This window comes from Protopterus annectens, chromosome 12.part0, assembly GCF_019279795.1.
Source record: "Protopterus annectens isolate FY-2018-M chromosome 12.part0, PAN1.0, whole genome shotgun sequence".
NCBI classification, from domain to species: domain Eukaryota; kingdom Metazoa; phylum Chordata; order Ceratodontiformes; family Protopteridae; genus Protopterus; species Protopterus annectens.
In genome coordinates this window covers 1499979769-1500000779 of record NC_056746.1, presented here as the reverse complement: position 1 = coordinate 1500000779, position 21011 = coordinate 1499979769, and the positions used below count along the sequence as shown (strand labels likewise).

The following is a 21011-nucleotide window of genomic DNA, read 5'->3' as shown; positions in this document are numbered from 1 at the left end:
TTGAAGGAATACTGAAACTGTTGACCAATAAAGGCCACTTTAAACTGAGCTTTTGAAAATAATATGTTTATATAAGAAGAGTCTGCACCTGTAATTTTCCTTCTTTTTAATAAAACTAGATTATTTTATGGACTGGTGGTCTTTGCTACATTGCTTTATGCTACAATAGGTAAATTCTTAGGAACTCCGTTTGTCGAGCGAAAACATTCAGTCACAGCACTGAAGAAAATGGTGTTCTGAAAAAAAAAATGCAAAGGGAAAAAACTTCCCTGTAAACCCTACCCCCCTCATTTGTTAATATATTAACTCAGAGATCAGACAACACTGACATGTTGGTATGCAAAAAGCATGAATGTTTCTAATTGTTGGGTATGTAGTTTAATACCAAAAATAACAGGGGTAATGCCTCTAATACCTATTCCACTAAATTCTCTTAGTAGTTGGAGAGTATTAATAAATGAAACAGGAGATCAAGTTATAAATGTACAATTACGTAAAGCAAGAGTACAGTTATCTGCTATAGTACAGGGGATCACATGTTTTCAACAAAATGGAACTGTTCCAGTGGGTAATAGCAATTGTATTCAAACAATTGAAATGATAAATTTTCACAACCACATACCAGTACGTGGAGTATTTTCTCATGGTTTTCCTATTTTAATACCAATTAAGGGTCAGTTAATATTAAGTGACACAGCAGTATTTCATTTTTCACAAAATGACAAAATGACTGTAAAACTAATATTACATGTTGGATAAGTAAAACAGATAAAAACTTTACAGTTGTACATGATAAAACTCCTACTATGGGGCAAGTAAATGGCAGTCTGGTAAATAGCAGTGTTGCTCTATCAGATGGGTTATATTACATCTGTGGTAAATATGCTTATAAATGGTTACCAAAGGGATGGGATGGCACCTGTTATATAGGATTGGTGGTACCAGCAATGCATCATGTAAAAGAGTTACCAAAAGGAAACATTAGGAATACAAAAAAAAGGGATATATTACCTGTAATTGAAAGTCCAGAAAATCCAGTAGACACCTTAGATACATCGCGTATATATCATCAAAATCTTGATTATATTAAATTAAAAGATATGGATTTAGGAGATGATGTAATCTCTGGAGCAGGTATTTTCCCTTGGTACGGGCTGCAAAAGCCATCTGGGAACTGAGAAAACTATCTAAACTAGTTGAGGTATTGGCAAATGCCACTTTCAATGCAGTCCTTGACATTACTGTCGAAATGACAGCAATACGAACTATGATTTTGCAAAATCGAATGGCATTAGATTACATATTAGCATCACAAGGGGGTACATGTGCTTTAATAGGAGAACAATGTTGTACATTTATTCCAGACAAAACAGAATCTGTAAAAGCACAATTAGAAGTGATTGCACAAGTGTCTCAACATACTAGAAAAAACTGGAATGATGACTGGAGTGAATGGTTTAGTAATCTATTTACAGGATGGACAGGAAAAATCACTGTATTTTTAATTTCTTTTATTGTTATTGTAATGCTTGGTTGCATATTATTTACATGTATTAAAGTCTGCTTAGCAAAAGCTAGTCAAGTTACTGTTGTTAATTGTCATAATGAAAAAGTATTACCAAATAATGCTGAATTTATTTCTCTAGTTTAAAATAAAAAAGACGGAATTGTTAGAGTGTGCTCAACAATATACTAAGGTTGAAAGTAATTTTGCTGCAATTATGCAACATAAATAATGTATAAGATAAAGCTTGCTTAAATGTAGAAATAGAGTTTAGTAATATGTAATCAGCATCCATACTAAATTACCATGGCTTGGAAAAGGAATCTGCTGAATGGACATTTTTCCCTTACAGACTCAAACAGGATGTATGCAAGAACAAAAATGCAGAATCTGCTTTTAAAGAACACTGACATGTTATTCTGCATAGAAAAAATGGACACAATATGTTTCCTAAAATAACAGGATGGACACAATATGTTTCCTAAAACAACAGGATATGTTTATGACACTGTGACAATGTGTTTTCTCAAAAATATGTTTTTCTGCATGAAAAACAGGATATGGCACAAGAACAGATGTTTTTATACAAAGATCCAAATAAAATACAGGATGTTCACACTGTCAGAAAAGCTGATCTCTGACAATGTGTTTTCTCAAAAATATGTTTTTCTGCATGGAAAACAGGATATGCTTATCAGCATTGACACAAGAACATATGTTTTTATACACAGATCCAAATAGAATACAGAACAATGTGTTTCCTCAAAAATATGTTTTTCTACATGGACATCAGGACACTGTTACAGGATATTCACACTGTCAGAAAAGCTGGTCTCTTACAAGACATTGTTAAACAAGGAAGTTTAGTATTGTTTCTACAGGATAAGCAATTCTCCAAAATATGTTTATGCATGACTAAAACTGTATATAAAGAGCTGTATAAATCCAGTTATGTTAGAGGTATGGTAGGGACTCATGTGTCGTAAGGTAAATGTTATATCTCTCACATCATCTGTACTATATGAGAAGTAAAGTTGGAACAGTACTTTTAAGCTGCAACGTGGTTCCGTTTGGTTTATTATAAAAAGTTATTTGTTACTGCTCTCTAAAGTTGATGCTGCAAAGTATATTCTCTCATCAGTGTATATTCTGCAAGTTTCTGTATGCAACAGACTGTGAATGCAAATATAACCAGACTTTGAATTTTAGCAGAATCCAGCCAGCAAGACTGAGTGTCTTAAGAACACTTCAAATCCATCACACCAAGCAGTAAGCAGCTCCATGTAATTTTTTCATGGAGAACCTTCCTCATGTCCATGATACCATGGTCTCAGTTTACCATTTACCATGATTCACCTTTATTTAGTAAGTACTTTTTCCTATGTCAGAGGTTGTACCACTGCATGTGTCAAAACAATGTATAATTCCACTGTGGCTATCTGACTAATCTACCCACTCACTTTGCCACATTTCTTCAGTTTTCACTACAAACTAAAATGCAAACTAAATGTGTTTTTTGTGAAAGCAGAATGTTATTGCCGGGGGAAAGCCTCCCTGAACGTCCCTACTTCCCCACATCTATAAACATGTAAACTTCAAGACTGTGCAACTTTAGGGATAAGGATCGACTTTCTTATCCTCTTTTACTATCATCTTGCTAGACTGAAACAGATGAGGTAAATGGTGCTCATAAAACATACCGTAAATTGTACATCACATTAGTTTGACAGTAGGGGTTATGATACTACACTGGATAATAGAGCTGACTGCATTTGTAACCATTTTATTGTTAGGTGGAAGCAGACAGACTGACTTCCTTTGTTTTATTTTAATGTATTATTTGGATTTTTTCCATTAGCTGAAATGAAATCCAGTACAGAGACCTCAAATTTCTACAGTCTGGTTGAATTTGATCCTTGTGCTGCTAATGGAACAAGCACTGATGAGTAAGTGTATCCATTTATCTGTTTTATGTGTGTGACCTAATGAAGTGCAAAAAGAAGATTGCAAGTAGATGCGATTCAGTTGATAAAAACAAAATGAAATACAAATTGCAGTAGCATTGTTTGGAAAAGATTTGGGATTTTAACAGTAGGATGAACAGGATATTGCTTTTCATACTTTGTAGAAATCCAAAATACATATCATTTGAAAGCATGCATTTTCCTATGACTCGTTGAATTCTGAAGAAAGAGAGAGAAAAAAGGCAGAATAGAAACAAAACTACCATATGTAAAGAAAGGTATTTAAGCAGTTTAAATTGTATTTATGGGAGGTGAAGGACCCCCCCCCCAATTTGTACAGTTGCTCCACAACTGTAAATTCATAAGTGGGTACTAAGATTGTAGGCTAAGTGAACTTTGAGAAACTTACCCGAGTACCTCCAGTATTGTTTTTAGAAATACTAGCTGTTCTCATTTCCATATTGTTGTTTAGACTGTGGAGTTACTGTGTATAATTTGGGCATGTAGAGTGTTTGGGAGAGGCTTGGTCTTCTGCAAAAATGCTTATTCTGACCTTTGCCGGGTGTGGTTGTAGAGGAAATGTATTCTCAGTCAGTTGTGACTCAGCAGTAATTTTGTAAAGGATCGTGTATTGAGTGATTGTCCATAAAAGAATGGTTCATAATTTAACTTGAATGGCATTAAGTGAACAGCGAAAACTAACCCTTGATTAAAACACATTCCATAATACTTAAAATATGCCATTTCAAGGGAAGTACCATATACTTTTTCCCTAAGAATATAGCCAACAGTAATGTTTTTGAGCTTGGGTACTAGCCAGGCATTTATTTCTGTTAAATAGGTGTGTGCGAAGATTGCGGCGTAGTTAAAATAAAACATTTGGCCTAAATGGCCTTTGAGAAACTTAGCTAAGCATCCACATTAAATTTTGTGAGCTACTATCTGCCCTGATCTAATAAACTATTACCTTGTTCCTCAGGGATACATTTACAATTACTTATCTACTTTTTAAGCCTAGATTTAAAAGCAACTGTGGTCATAACTTTGCTTAATATGTAGAGAAAGTGTTTTCCACAAACAGGGAATGCACTGGATTAAGTATATGTCACTCCAGCAGATGCTGTTCATGTGATGAACATGATATAAAAGCAACTGTGGGCATAACTTTGCTTAATATGTAGAGAAAGTGTTTTCCACAAACAGGGAATGCACCGGATTAAGTATATGTCACTCCAGCAGATGCTGTTCATGTGATGACAGAGATTAACATGTTTGGTTTAGTTATTTGTAATACCACTAGTTCTGTAGAAGTGACGGAGATCAAGGGGGCAGAGTCTTTCACATCACTAAAATCAGGCAGAAATCATTACACAAGAGTAGGTTTGATGCAGAAAATAAAGAGAGGGCTTTAAATCTGTCTGGGTGGCTTAAAATTTTCTGGGTTAGGAATATCTGTGTTCTTTTAAGCTGGATTTTATGTTTAGAATGGTACATGACTATTGGGGCATTGTACTCGATATGGCTAATGAGGTACATGTATAGTGGAACTTTGACTTCTTGGAACTGGAAGAAATGGTCCTAGAGATTAAATGTGCTAAGTGGAAAGGTTTTGCAACCACAACCCATAGAAGTGTCATCAAAATTTAGCTTGTTGTCAACATATGTATCCAGATCTCTAATGAACATGACAATTTGAGGGGAGTATCCTTGATGTAGTACAAACTTAGGGTGCAGGCTTTCCTGGAAACAAAGCTACATTTTTTTACATTGATGATACACCAGGCATTGGTCTGATCGAGCCTTTCTTTTAATATCTGTTTATGAGAAGGGAGTTAACAGCCCACAGTTTGCACTCATTAACATAAGTTGTCAACCATAATCCCTTGGCCTCTGTTATCACATCCAAGAACTACATTACAAGAGGCCTATGTTACACCCCTTGTGACATTTATTTGATTTGAAAGAGATTCTTCCAACTTGATAATACCTGTATAAAGAATGGTGTCAAAGGTTTTGACCAGATCCGGATCTCACTGGCTTCCCTTTCAAAGGAAAATGTAGTGTATCTACCACACCTTTCACAAAACTAACCTGATTAGGACCTAGGGCCTGATGTTTGTGCATGTCATTGTTTATGAGCTCTATAAAAATGCATCACAGGACATTGTAGGTACCACTTGTGAGGCATTATTATTGGGTTTGTTACCAGGATCAGTAGAAGGGTTACCCTTATGTAGTGGTACAATTGGGGACATTCTCTAAGCTTCAGGTACAGAACCATTGACAAGTATTAGTTTGAAAGAGGTTTAATAGGGTCTGAACTAAGATACACTTTGTCTTGACTGCATGGCTGAAAATGATGTTGGGACCCATAGAAATACCATTCTTGGGCTTGAACAAGACTGACATGGATTGCTCTAGATTGGGTTTAGGATGGGGTTTCTAGGAAGATATTGAGGGGAACAGAAGATTGAGTAGGTGAAGTAAAGTTAGAACTGAAATTGTTAGCGAAGACTCCAACAGTGCTTTCAAGAGCTGAGTAGGTGGCACCATTCAGAGCAGCTTATTGAGCTACAGCTAATCTTCCCTAAAAACTGAAGAATGTATTATGATTGCTTCATAATGTTTCTTAACATTTGCTAATTCTGAGTTTAAAGCCTTTGCTCACTAGATTTAAGTCAGGTTTTTAGTGGGCTAAAGAAAAGTTGTTATTAATAACTATGGCTCTTGCTTTTATTGTAAAATTAGTTAATATGAGAATTCCCCATATGGGTTTATTTGTAAACTTGCCATAGTATTTGTAATGGATAGAGACATCCATCCCAATGCTGTTACAAAGAAGATATACAATTCAGAGGAACATGTCTGTTCTACTTACGATTTTGATATGTGCAAAAATGGAAAGGGGGGGGGTTACGGATGGATGGATTTTGATGTTGTCAGCAAGTGAAGAATAGTTACTGTCAAATTCTTAAGCTTGATGGCATACGTCTTAAGGGAGAAGCTGGTAGGTGGGCTTTACCAGGAAGGCAGAAACACATGGGAGCACACAGACAGAGGACATGTTAGTAAGGACTTCACTGCAGATATTTGCACCTCTAATTGGAGAGGAGAGTATCTGTTCACAGAAAATGGCATTAATGAAGTCAAGGAGTCTTTGTGCATGGTATAAGACTGCCAGGTGATAACATTGTAGTTAAAATCCTTCATGAGTGCTGTATTTGGTTTGATAACTATTTTTTCACTATGACTTAAACTTTGTGTTTTGCAGTGGACATAGATAATGGAGTGTAATTTGCAATTAAGTGGTACTTAGTCTTTTTGAGTGATACTAGGACCTCAGTAAGCTCTAGGTTAGTAAAATGTTGGACTTGGTGCGAGATGCCATAGTTGTGATCAGCATGCCTTCAGAGTTCAAAGTCGACTTGAATGCATATGAAGTGCTGATTTCTTGTACAAAAGAGGTGTTACTGTTGAACTGGAACTACATTTTAATAACTACACCAATGTGAATTCCTTCAAAAGACATGAGGACCTTGAGTTCTGGCAATTTTTAGCGGGACTCGGCAGCTTATTCCAAGATTAATTGGGGGGGGGGGGGCATTATAATCAGATATCATTAAATTCAGGTACCAGTCAAGTAGTCCAACCATCATTGTACCATTTTGCTACATTTATTGAACCTGTGGTGTAAACTAAATGATACAACCCTAGCAAATTACTGGACCACAAATGTATAAAACTCATTGGTGTGCTGATGATAGCAAAGTCACAAGATTCTATCTTAAAATGCCTGCAAGATTTCTGATTTAGTTATTAACTGAGTCATGGTTAAAGTTTAAAGAAAATTGATTTTTTTAAGTTGATATAGCCTTTCCATCTCCTCCCCAGAAAGGTGAAATTGAAATTGAAGTGGCACTTACTGACCCCTGTGTTGTTTGGGTTTCCTTTTAGATTTACAAGCCAAATTTGAATTATTTTCACTTGAACTTAGATGCTAAATATGTTTTATCATATCTGTTAGTTCTCTATATTTTAAATATTGTAGGTTTGCATTCATATGTAGCTTCTATATTCTGAGACTGCTGCATGTCAGTGAAAGAGTACAATTTTTACATTTTTTGTAATTATCTTTCTGTTCAAGTTATAGCAGCTTTTGGGTTAGAATAATAATGTAAGTGGGTGTGGTGGTGTTGGTGGGAAAGCCTCCCGCAGCAGAAGGGGTTGGGGGGGGTTGTGGGATTGGACCTTTGCCCCTTGTAAACATATTTGTTTTAATTGGTTGTGATGTAGTTGAATGAAATTTTACTCCTGTTTGAGTGCTGATACTGTGATCTTTTGGGTACTCAAAGGAATAGTTTTAACTAGATGAGTTTCAGGGGACATTTGATGAGAAGACATAGAAGAGAAATTGTCAAGGTATTGTATCATTGTATTCTTAGCACCTCTGGATATGATTACTTTGGAGTTCATAATAGAACTGAAAATAGGTTTTGTGTTTTTCCCTTTATGAGAAACATATTATTATTATTATTAATCAACAGCTAGCACCAGGGACTCTACCATTTATAGGTATTTCTTATTGGGTCTCCAGGCCTTTATTTATATCTTGGGAGGGTTGCCAGACGTCCCTATTTGGGCGGGACTGTCCTGAGATCAGCAGCCTGATCCTGAGTCCCGCCCTGCCAGTTTAAATCCCGGGCAGCCTCCACTTTGGTTTTTTTTTTGATTGGCCCGTATACCGGCATACGGGCCAATCAAAAATTGCTAAACACGGATTTTCTTATGTTTAATGCGGAAGGTCCGCATTAAATGAAGCTCCGTGTTTAGCGATTTTTGGTTGGCCCGTATGCCGGTATACGGGCCAATCAAAACATCGCAAAACAGAGCTACTTCTGTTTAATGGGGAACATCGCAGTTCCGCATTAAACAGAAGTAGCTCCGTGTTTAGCGATTTTTGATTGGCCCATATACCGGTATACGGGCCAACCAAAACATCGCAAAACAGAGCTACTTCTGTGTAATGTGGAACTGCGATGTTCCGCGTTAACCAGAAGTAGCTCCATGTTTAGCGATTTTTGATTGGCCCGTATACTGGTATACGGGCCAATCAAAACATCGCAAAACAGAGCTACTTCTGTGTAATGCTGAACTGCGATGTTTCGCATTAAACAGAAGTAGGTCTGTGTTTATTTATTTTTGATTGGCCCTGGCCAATCAAATAAAAAATAAACACAGAGCTACTTCTGTTTAATGCGGAACTCTGATGTTCCGCATTAAAGACGTGGAAGACTTTTTTTTTTTTTTTCTTACAGTGAAAGACCTTTTTTTTTTTTTTTACCTGACCAGTCAGAAATCTGGCAACCCTGCTTGGGACAAACAAATATTAATCTTTACTTGGATTGTGTGTCGCCCTTGCATTTTTTCTTATTTAATAAAAATTTTACAAGATGTCACACACAGAAAATGTCAACCAGCACTTTCTTTCTACAAAACTGCAAAATAGAACTTCAACAGAAACTACTGTTGCTTACATATGCCACTTCCTCAGGTTAGCTGTCATGAGGCACACAAACTCCAATCAAAAAGAAAATAATGCTTTAGTAATATAAAGGGACCACAAGTTTAGTTACTCTTATACCATTACAATATTCAAAAATATAATATTGTTTTTTTTTTTTTTTATACTGTTCTATAAACTGTATGTTAGAAATCAGTTTGTCTTAATGTGTATTAGTCTTTTGAAAGGCAGAAAATGTAGAGAGAATCAGTTGAGAGTCATTTCATGCAGTTGTGAAAGTTGTGGTGCACAATAATCAAGTATTCATATTTTCATGTGTACTAAACAGGAAGCTGAGAAGACAATGAAATTCTGAAGATGAGACAGCTCCCTGTAACAGATTTGTCAGAAAATGCCTATTTCAAACTATGATGATCCACAGTCTTTGATTTGGATGTATTGCAGTACTTTGCCTCAGCTAGAAGGATCCGTAGATGTTTAAATTTTGATTTAGGAATGACTGGAGGAATATCAGTGTCATTTTTTTGTAGGAGAGTGAGAGTCATTCCAAGTGGAACTGCCACAATTGCTCATGTACCATTAGTTCATTACACACTGCTGAACTACTGTTGGCAAGTACCCTAACTCCCACCACCCCAATTCCTGTCCACTACCACTAAGCTAACTATCCCTGCCAGGTCCCTGACCCCTAACCTAAAAATAACTCCCAGTCAATCCCTAAATTTAAAATTTCACTCCACCTTTTCTCCCTAACCCTAACCATGCACTAATTTCTAACCACTCTGTAATGTAAAATCCCCCTCCCTTCCCAGTTTTGTGATGAGACCTTCATTGCCTGTGACCATTGCAACATCTGCATCCCTAAACTCACGTTTAAGTTCAAGCAGCTGTTTGGCCAGGTGGGTAGATGTGGAAACAGCCACTCAAGCCCCTGGCTACAAGTTCCTGGATTCTGAGCAGCTGGGTCTCAAGTGATTGAATGTTTTTTTTCTTCAAGTAACTTTAAAAGCTCAGTGGTGGAAAACCTCCTTTTTAGCTTTCAAACAGTAGGGCTGTAACCTGTCTATCCATCCAAAACCCTTTTTACCATTTTTGCACATGAGTTCAGGGTGTCACTTCCACAGTGACAGTCATCTAGAGCCAAGGTTCTCACTGCCAGGTAGCTAGCCCTACCACGGTTGTTCCGTACCACACACTTACACGCATACTCACACCTATGGCCAATTTAGAGTGTCCAGTCCGCCTACTACGTGTCTTTGGAATGTGGGAGGAAACCCATATGAACACAGGGACCATCTACTACATTTTGGAAGAACTTTATTCACTTTCACTTTCCTGTGTTTTAGTAAGCAGTCATTTGCTTAGAAGGTGACTCTTTCTTTGTTATATGCAACTGCTTTTTGTGTCAAGTGGGTTGGATTATATTTAGTGATATGTGATATTAGACTGTTTTGTGAATTACTTAGCTCAGGTTTAGGTTGTACATACGGTTTTTTTTTTTTTTTTGGGGGGGGGGGGTGATGGTCTAGTTTAAATGTCTGGGTAGACCTGAGATATAAAATACATTGGTTAGCGATATGCATGACTCTTGTAAGCAGTTTGGTGCCCTCCCTTGAATATGTCTGCTAGAAGTTATTCTAATAGGTGATTATTTTGTGTTCGGCAAACTTCTGCTAAAGTTGCTTAAAGATAGTTTTTGGTTAGAAGTATAACCCCTGCCTCTTCCGTGTCTGTTCAATAAAAATATAGTTGTGAGTTAAACAGGCTACTAGATGTATGTTTGAGTTTAACATGTTTCAGAGCTACATATTATAGCTAGGATATGCTGAGTAATGCAGGCTTCTGCTTTTCAATATGTTTGGTATAATTCTCTCTTTGAAATGAGAATTTTTAATTCCTTTGTGGTTTTGTACTTTTAAATTGCATAACTATGTTAGTATGGGATGTAGTACGTTTTGACAGAAGTTGACCTGGAATTTGATGTTCTTCGTTCCCCATTGCTGCAGTCCTTACTATAGGGTATAGTCCGCGTCCAGTCGGCCCGAATACCAGAGTATAAGGCTGGATGGTCCGATGCAGAAGCAGTTTTGTGCAGGTTGGCGTTCTGAAATATTTCAGAACATTTTGGTTTTTCTTGCCTCAGTATTTAACCGGATGTCAGAAAAAGTGAATAACTGTATTTCTTGTGGGAAACAGATACCTCATAGGGATTACCATACCTTGTGTATACCTTGTTTAGGGCCTGAGCACGGCGTTGTTGGTTGCCGCTCTTGTGCTAGGTTTAACAAACGCACTATTAAGAGGAGGTTAGACTGTGCCAGGTTAGTGTTTGGGAAGCGTTGCAATTATAAAATGCAAGGACAAATAGGGTTGATGAACCGGCAGTCCGGGACGACGGTTCTTTAGAAGGCTCAGTGGAGCCAGAGGTTTTGCCAGGAGTTTCCATGGAGTCTCAGGCAGAAACTTTACTGTTACAGGATGTGCCTTCTCAGGAGGTAGGCCAGGCTGAGGGCTTCTCAGGCAACTGTTCTTCCCTCTCTTCCCAAGGTAGTTAGAGCCTCTCCTTCTGTTGCCAAAACTTCTTTGAGAGGTAGGCCTAGTTCAGCTTCAGTGGGGGCTTCTCCTAGCATTTCGGGTTCTGTACCTAAGAAACATATGCTTAAAATGGCAGAAGATTTGATTACTATGATTAGAGGTTCTATGCCCCGCCTGATAAGAGGCCTAGGGTGGAACCGAGTTTGATAGTTTTGAACAGTGTTCAGAGGCTTCAGAGTCTTCTGCGGAAGACTTGCAGGAGTATCCTACTTATTCTGATTCTGATGTGGATGATTCCACTCCTACAGCTTCTCCTCCTGAGGATTTCTCATTTTCAGAGACTCTGCATTCCATGAGGGAGCACTTTAAATGGGAAGGCCAGGATTACTCTGATTCCAGGAAAAGGCTTAGGGAATTCTTGTTTTACCCCAGCATAGGCCCTTAGCTATTCCTCCTGTGTTGAATGTGGTGGAAGATGTTTTGCAGAGGCTTCCCTGAACCCTGACTCTTTGCCTCCTGCTCCTGTTAAGCCTGATAGGTATTATAGGGTGCCGCTCATAAGTATTTGTTTAAGAGTCCTAGGGCGGACCCAGAAACTATTTCTCAAGGGCCTAAAGGTGTTAAGGCTTCTGTGGTTAAAAATCCTGTTCCCACTGATAAAGAGGCAAGGGCTTTGGATAGGTGGGGAAAGAAAGTGTATACTTCTTCCACTCTAGCCATGAGGCGTTGAATTGTCAGTTTCATATGCTAAAATATCAGAATTATCTCCTTTCACAATTAAAATCTAAGGTGGATGCTTTGGCGGAAGGTATTGAGTGTAAAGAGTTGCTGGATTTGGTTCATGTGTCTGAACAAGTGGGTAAGCATTCTTTGCAATGTGGTTTTGATGCTGTACAGGCCTCCTCGAGGGTGGCTGCTACTAGTTCTGTTCTTCAGGCATGCCTGGTTGAAGGATCAGAATTTAGCTGAGCATGTTAAGACAAGGATTTTGGATGCTCCTTTACAGTCTGATGTGTTGTTTGGATCGCCTGTGGAAGCAGTTTTAAAGAAAATGGAGGACAAAGCTAAGTCTATGCAAACTGTTAAAGATTTTTGCAGGTGCAGCGTTTAGTAGAAATTGGCCTGCTAAGGGGTGGACATATCCTGCTTATGATTCCCAGTCTAGGGGTAGGTCTAGACGTGGTAGGGGCAGGGCTCAAGGTTCTTTTAGGCCTAGAACAGGGAGTTCACCTGCTCAGACTTCTGGTGAGGCAGGGGTCAGTCCTTTCGTAAACAGACCCAATGACCTGTCTTTTCAGCTGCCAGTAGATTCTCGTCTGGCAGCTCCTTTGGGAGGAAGACTGTCTCTTTTCAAAGAAAATTGGGATTTAATTACTCAAGACAAATGGGTGTTGGATATCATTCACCACGGTTACAGATTTTATTTCCATACAATGCCCCTTTCAAAGGCATGCCAGACGTTCCTCCTCCACAAAGAAAGGAGGCTCACAAGCAAGTTTCTCAGTTACTCCAGATGGGGCCATTCAGCCAGTCCCTGTATCAGAAAGGGGCCTAGGATTTTATTCATTCCTAGTACCAAAGAAGGGGAACACGTGGAGACCAATTTTGGATTTATCTCTCCTCAACACTTTTCTGGACATTCCCAAGTTCAAGATGTTGACGTTACAACAGCTTTTACCTCTGCTGGGCAAAGATCACTGGATGGTAACTTTAGATCTCAAGGAAGCTTACCTTCATGTGCCTATAAGGCTAAGTTGCAGGAAGTATCTGCGGTTTCGAGCTGGAAATTCTCATTATCAGTTCTCTGCATTGCCCTTTGGCTTATCTACTGCCCAGAGTATTCACAAAGGTTCTGGCTCCAGTGATAGCTTACTTCAGGCTTCAAGGAATTCAAATCTATCCTTACTTGGACGACTGCCTGATTCTGGCTCAAGAAAAGGAAGACCTTCTACAGCATCTGGAATATGTTATAGCAGTGCTAAGATGCCTAGGGTATTCTGTGAACGAAATAAAGTCCAGTCTAGTACCCTCTCAAGACATGTGCTTTCTGGGTGTGAGACTGAATACAGCAGCCCAGATGGCCTTTTAACCCCGGACAAACAAAAGAGTCTGTCACTTTACTTCCATCAACTATCTCATCAGTCCGTGCTGACTGCAAGGACAGTCCTTCAAGCATTAGGGTTCATGGCATCTTGTATTCTGGTGCTTCCCAATGCCAAACTGCATATGAGGAAGCTACAATGGTATCTCAAAAATGTATGAACACAGCACTGCCAGGATTTGGACACTGTCATTCAAATAATACCTTGCCTTCAAAAAGAATTTTTGTGGTGGGCTCAGGAATGTCACCTAAACAAGGGACTCTCTGTGACCCGGCCAGAGGCAGTCAGATTTTAACGACAGATGCCTCGGACATTGCTTGGGGAGCTCATCTAAATGGAAAGTGGATACAAGACAAGTGGCCTGCCAGACTACAGCATCTACATATCAACATGAAGGAGATGTTAGCAGTCCAGTTTGCATTAATGGCTTTCAAGGAGTTACTTCTTCCAGGGCAGGTGTTGATTCTAACAGACAACACAACTGTCATGTGGTACATCAACAAGCAAGGGGAACACATTCTTATCCTCTATGCAGGCAAGCAATGATTTTATGGAAGACTGCTAAGCTTGCAACTAACTCTTCAGGCAAGGTTTCTGCCGAGCACAGAACTCCTTAGCAGATGTGTTAAGCAGACAAATCATGGATCCCAGTGGAAACTGGATCTTCATGTATTTCAAAATTGACAGTGTCATGGGGAACTCCAGACATAGATCTGTTCGCTTCTCCACTAAACCACCAGCTGCCACAGTATTGCACAAAGGGGTTTCATCACACAGCTTGGAAAGTGGATGCTCTGTCTTTCAGTTGGAAAAACCTTCATGTGTATGCCTTTCCTCCTCTGCCTCTTCTTCCAAAGGTACTATTAAAGGTCAGACAAGACAGGCCAAGGATGATTTTGATAGCTCCAGATTGGCCTCGGCAACACTGGTACCCACTACTACGAGTCTGGTAAGGAAGCCTCCATGGCCTTTACCTCTGATTCCTCATCTGTTATCTCAGAAGGATGGTCATCTGCTCAATGTCAAGCTTCACTCTCTTCATCTAACAGCCTGGCATATTCTGTGTTGAAACACAGCAGGTCTCAACTTCCTCAACAAGTTTTAAATGTGATTATGGAAGCTAGAAGACCTAGTACAAAGAAAAATGGAAGAGATTTTTATTTTGGAGTACAGCAAAGAATTTGCAGGTTTCTGAGCCTAATTTGAGTGTGGCTCTTCAATATCTTACTGAGTTATTGGACAAAGGTTTGTCCTTCTCTTCCATTAAGATTCATGCTGCAGCAATTTCAGCTCACTATGATTGTGACCCACCATTGTTTTCGCATCCTTTGTTCAAGCAGTTTCTTAGAGGGGCAAAGAATATAAGACAGAGCTCCTACTCCTGCTTGGGATCTCAATTTTGTGTTGGAAAAACTTACTCTACAACCTTTTGAGCCTGCGGCTACTGCTGAATTGAAATACTTGTCATGGAAGACTGCTTTTCTGTTGGCTATTACTTCTGCAAGAAGGGTGTCTGAGTTGCAGGCCCTTATGGCAGTAGAGCCATTTTGATTTTCCATAAGGATAGGACTAATCCTTCCTTTATGCCTAAGGTGGTTTCTAGTGTGGCTTTAAACCAAACTATTCATTTGCCTACTTTTATGCAGACCCCAAAATAAAGGAAAAGATTTTGCACACTTTAGATGTACACAGGCAATTCGTTATTATTTAAGCAGGACTAAGGATTTCAGGCAGTCTCAGCAGTTGTTTGTTTCTTTTGCTTTGAGTTCACAGGGCAAGCCTGTGTCAAAACAAACTATTTCTAGGTGGATTGGCTTTTGCATTGCATTTTGTTATTCCCATCATGGCAAGGAGATTCCAGCTGGGATTAGGCCTCATTCCACTAGGGCTACTGCCACTTCAACAGCATTTCTAAAGGGGTGGCAACTAAGGATATTTTGGAAGCAGCTACTTGGAGTTCAGTGCATACTTTCTCTAAGCATTATCACCTTCCTATCTACTCTAAGTCTAGGGCTGGTTTTGCCACAGCTGTTTTGCAAGGCATGTTGTCAGCTCCTGCTTCTTTATGATTTGCCAGCCTCCCTTACCTCTGCTTTGGGATTCTACGGACTGCAGCAATGGGGAGCGAAGAACATAGTACAGTTTTGTACCTACCATAAATGTAGATGTTCGAGGATCCCCATTGCTTCCTTCCCTCTGTGTTTAGTGGTTGTGTAGGTGAGGTTACATGCTTATATTTTTGTATATGTTCTTGTATATATTGTACATATTTTTGGTGCAGGTATTTTGGGCCTTGTCTTTTTAGGGTCTTCTGACATCTGGGGCAAGAAAAGACTGAGCTCTGGTATTGCGGACTATACCCTATAGTAAGGACTGCAGCAATGGGGATCCTCGAACATCTACATTTATGGTAGGTACAAAACTGTACTTTTTCTGTCTCACCCAGTAGTACTCTGAACATTTGATGAACTGTTTTCTTTCATATTTTCGTACCATATTTTGTTTGCATTTTCTTTCTATGATACTGTATTTGTGTTTTAAAAGAACGTAGATGGATTAATGGTTTTGTTCATCATTCTGACAGATGAATAGGGTAGGCATTTGGATAAAGATGCAGTTCTGGTTGGCTTAGCCCAATGGGTTTGTGATTGATTATTTCCAGTGATTCTGTTATGCTATTTGATATCTTAATGAGTAATACCATTAGAAAGATTATAAGGTTTCCTGTGTCATGCATCATTATTGTTGTTCTGATGATTTCTCCTAGTCAGTTTCTAATGCCTACTGAAGCCTTTTATCCATGGAGAAAGGACTGCACTCAGCTTCTGCTTCTGATATCTCCCACTGTGACCAGTGTGCCCTGGCTTTATTTATTTTTATTTATTTATTTATTTATTTATATTTGTTAACCGGGAGTGTCCGACTGGACGTAGGTCCATTTTCAGCGGAGGCCCGGGGAGAAAAGCTCCACAGTTAAAATAAACAGACAGTAGTTACATTGGATTACATAGCGATTAACAATTTACATAGCAATTACTTACAACATATTTACAGATGAAGAACATAGTACATCAGTAGACAACTAGAATCCTTATCTGTGAAGTACATAACAGACATTAACAAATGTTAAAATAAGAAGTTCCTGCTGTATAAGTACTAGGCTTATGAGCATCTGAGCTTGCTATAATCAAGGTAGTTAGTGGAGTGGAAAGAAAGGTAGTGGTTGGATGGGGTGGGTGATATTAGAGTGGGAGTTGCAAGGGCATAGCCAGCATGTTTTTAGGTGTGCTTTTAGTAAAGTTTTGAAGTGGGTGCATGATGGTACGGAGGTAATTGTGGGTGGGAGGGAGTTCCATAATTTGGCTATGGTGCAGGAGAATAGTGCTTCACCAGCAGAGTTATTGGCTTTAGTAATCTGCAAGTAATTTTTGTTGCTGGATCTTAGTGGTCTGGTGGTGCGATAGGGTTGGAGTAGATTCTGGAGGATTGGGACATTTAGTGGATGGTTTACTAGTTTGTGGGCAAGTGAGAGTTGATACCATTGAAGGAGGTGAGGGAGTTCAAGCCAGCCCAGTTTAGCAAGTGAGAGACAGTGGTGACTACGGTAGGATGCCCCTGTGGCGAATCTGGCAATTTTGTTGTAGCAGGTCTCTAGCTTGTTTAGATCGCATTGCCTTAGGTTGGTATATATTGGAGAAGCATAAAGTAGGGTGGAGATAAGGTGGGAATTTGCTATTGAAATCTTTGCTGCTTTGGGGAGAAGATGCTTATTTCTGTATAATGCTACTAGTTTTTTGTGGACTTTTTTTATGGTCATGGATATGTGAATGTCAAATTTTAGTTTATTGTCTATTTCCACTCCTAGCAATTTGGTGTGTTCAGTTGGGTATGTAGTGGTGTTGTCTTTTGCTGTGATGTTAAAGTGAGAGTTGTTTTTAGTATGTTCGGTGGCTTGGAAGATGAGTAGTTTAGTTTTGTTTGGGTTGAGTATTAATTGGGCATCGGATAACTAAGTTTCAACAGAGAAAAAGGCTTCCTGTGTGACTTTTTTCAGTTTGGGTAGGGACTGGGCTGAGCAGATGATGGTCGAGTCATCTGCGTATTGTATGAGTGTGCCATGTGTGGTGACAGAGGCTAGATTATTTGTGAAAACAGAGAAGAGTAGGGGTCCAAGGATGGATGGATCCTTGGGGAACCCCTGTGGAGAAAGGTAGTTGGGGAGATATGTCATTCGGCCATACAACAGATTGTTGGCGGTCAGCCAGGTAACTCTGAAACCAGTTGATGACTGATTGTGAGAAGGATAGGTTATTGAGGACAGAGATAAATTGTTTGTGTGGGACCATGTCAAATGCTTTAGATAGGTCTAGGAAAGTAGCAGAGGAGAGATAGCCATTGTTTTTATGCTGAAGGATAGTGTTAGTAAAGGAGAGTAAGGCAGTGGTGGTGCTATGGTTTGGTCGGAAACCATGTTGAGTATTGGAAAGGAGGTTGTTAGTAAGGAGGTAGTCTGAGACCTGAGAGTGTATGCATCTCTCTAGTATTTTGGAGAGTGGATAGAGAATAGCTATGGGGCGGTAATTGGTTAGTTCTGTGGAGGGTCCGCCTTTGTGGAGGGGAATTATATGTGATACTTTCCACAGTGTGGGAACATAACCTTCTGACAGAGATTGGTTAATCAAGACGGATACTGGGTAGGCCAGAGCATCAGCTGCGATTTGTAGGTATTCACTTGGGAGGTTTGTCTGCTGCTAATCTGGTGGGTTTAAGTTTAGTTAAGAGTTTTTTTATGTTGGAGGTAGGTACAGGAGAAAAATAGAAGGCAGTGGGGAGATTAGTAAAGAGTAGTAGTAGGCTTTAGATGCTCGTGGCCCATCTTTGGTTTCAAGTATAAGTCACTGTAGCTTAACCAAATGCAGGAAGTAATTAGCTCACAGTATTCTGTTGAGTGAAATAAAGAGTTTTCCTAAAACAATAAAAACACGTGAAAAACTGCAAAACTGTACAATTATTTTAAGAAATATGGAAAACCATGTGAAAAAAGTGTGCAATACCATGTGACTGTTTTCCTGTTTGAAATGTGAAAATCTGTATAAAAAAATACAAGAATCACAGTTGTTCTGGGAAATGTAGTCAAGCTTTTCACAGTCATAGGTATGCACTAAGCTAATGATCACCAGGGCTTTTGTAGGCCTAGCTGTGCAATCTAACCTGATTGTGTCCCTACGTGCCATGGGCATTTATTGGCAGAGGGGTATGTTAGTTAATGAAGTTTCTAGTGCTTATGTGTGTGTATGGGAACATATGTTAGTTTGGGCATTAATGTCTGACTCTGTCTGTCAGAGACATGAGAGCCAGACCTGGAGCGAGTTTCCGATTTCCCATCCATTGGTCAATGTTATGCTTAAATAGAGTTAGGGATGGACTCTGCTTCACATGGAGGGGCAGTTCCAGTGCATGGGGATAATCTGAGACATACATTTGTCTTTCGAACATGTGTTGTTTATGTCACAAGCAAAATGTAAATCCTAGGATATAGTTTTTTTATGCTTTTCATTGTACAGATGTGCAAAAGATCCATCAGAGCTGGATCCAAGGATGTCTTGTATGCCAGACATAGATTGACTTTCAGTAACCTCTAGGAGCCAGAGTACAGTGATAGGGCTTAATCAGTTATTTTCTGCCAATTAATGTGTTCCTATTTAGTTTGGAAAGTTCTAGTAAGTGATGCACTTTTGCATGTAGAAAATGTTGCTTGGATTTGAATGTTGACCCTGAAAGAATTAAGATGGGACTTCCTGACCTAATGCAAATGGAGGGGCAGAATGGACTGTAATAGCATCATGTCACCTACTAATGTCTCACTTTAAGAATTCTTTAAATAAAGGGACTAATATTGATGTATCATTCCAAGATACTTCTCCAGAGATTTTCCAAAGGGTGACATTTCCTTATAAATTCAGCAGCAGTTATTTAGTTAGTTGGTAGCTGCCTTCTGTGGACTGTCTGCTATCCAGATTCAGTGTGTTCATAGGTTCATAGGTAGGTACTAGGCTATCGGCCCAAGGGCCTACATAAGCCTAGCCAGCAAGATACCATAGCTTACGCCACCCAAGAAAGTTATTTTCCTGTACCACTGTCCAGCAGAGACACAGAAGTGATCCCCGGGGTGTATTTCCTATTTCCCATCCACTCATCAAGATTTTTCTTGAAGAGTGCTAGTGAAGAACTTTGCTTGACATAGATGGGTAGCCTGTTCCAGAGTATGGGAAGTCTCTGGGACAGGAATCTATCCCTCCAGCGTGTCCTGTTGATTGTGGTGACAGGGTTTAGGTCCCTAGAGCGTGTAGCTTTCATTTTCATTTTCAGCTTTGTTTCCCATTTGTATTTTATAATATTGAGGCAGTTGTAGAAAGATTTTTAGTAATCCTAATTCTAGTGATAGTTTCAAATCTGATCGCTGTTAAGAGTTTCTCTTATACCATTTCTGTTAAGAGTTTCTCTTATACCATTTGCTTGTTCTAACTATTTTTTTTTTATTTTCTCTGTACAAGTGTATATTTTTGCATGTTTGATTTTTTTAAACTGTATTTTGTTTTTAGTAAATATTTTCATTATTAAATTCCAAAAGATTTATTAATGTATTTCAGGATAATTGCACTAAGAGTAGAGAATTCCCACTGTTGACCTCCACCTTTTGGAGGACAGACTGCTTTGGTATATAGTTGCTTTAAGTTGTATTAATAGCTGTCTCATTTTTTAAGCGCTCAAAGTAATTTGAAACCTTGATGAGCCACATTGGTCTGGCTGGTAGAAATGAGTTACCATTAAAGCTGGAAGGATTAGTGGCACTAAAAGATATTTTTTATTAGCTTCCCCGGGAATTATCTTATATATGTGAACTTCACATTTTTCAAATAAAATTATTTTATTTGAAAATGTTATGTTAGACAAGGTAGAACAAATTTAATGACTTGTAGAATGCATAGCTAACAAGCTGGAATGCCTAGACTAAAAATGAGAGAGAAATGCCTGTTTTAGTCTGTTAAATAAAAAATGCAGTCCATCAGGTAGCTGTATCACTTAACATAGCTAGATGTAGGTTCTCTGATGTTGCAGTGAAAATGGCAGTCTGAGGAGAAAACTAAGCATTATCAAAAAATATTGTGATGATCCATGCAGCATTCAACTTTCCCATCATTTGATCCTGATAATGAAGAGATTATATTGGGTCCAGAGTAGGGCAGATTGATGCAGTGTTTTCAGAACTGCATGACTGAAATATGTTTAACTGTACATGTAGTGATTTAACTGGACATGTAGTGATTAGGAATGCTTGACAGTGTTCATGTGAATATGGTGCATGTGTTTGTGTCTGATGCATC

The 21011-nt window shown here is 39.0% G+C and overlaps 1 protein-coding gene across 3 annotated transcripts in view; it reads left to right on the top strand.

Moving 5' to 3' along the window:
- TOM1L1 (target of myb1 like 1 membrane trafficking protein) overlaps positions 1-21011 on the top strand; it is a 1502644-nt gene that overhangs the window by 1356146 nt on the left and 125487 nt on the right. For all 3 annotated transcript variants that reach the window (XM_044090473.1, XM_044090474.1, XM_044090475.1), the window contains one exon: positions 3363-3450. In XM_044090473.1, the coding sequence (XP_043946408.1) occupies positions 3363-3450 (88 nt within the window). The remainder of the gene's footprint in view (positions 1-3362; positions 3451-21011) is intronic.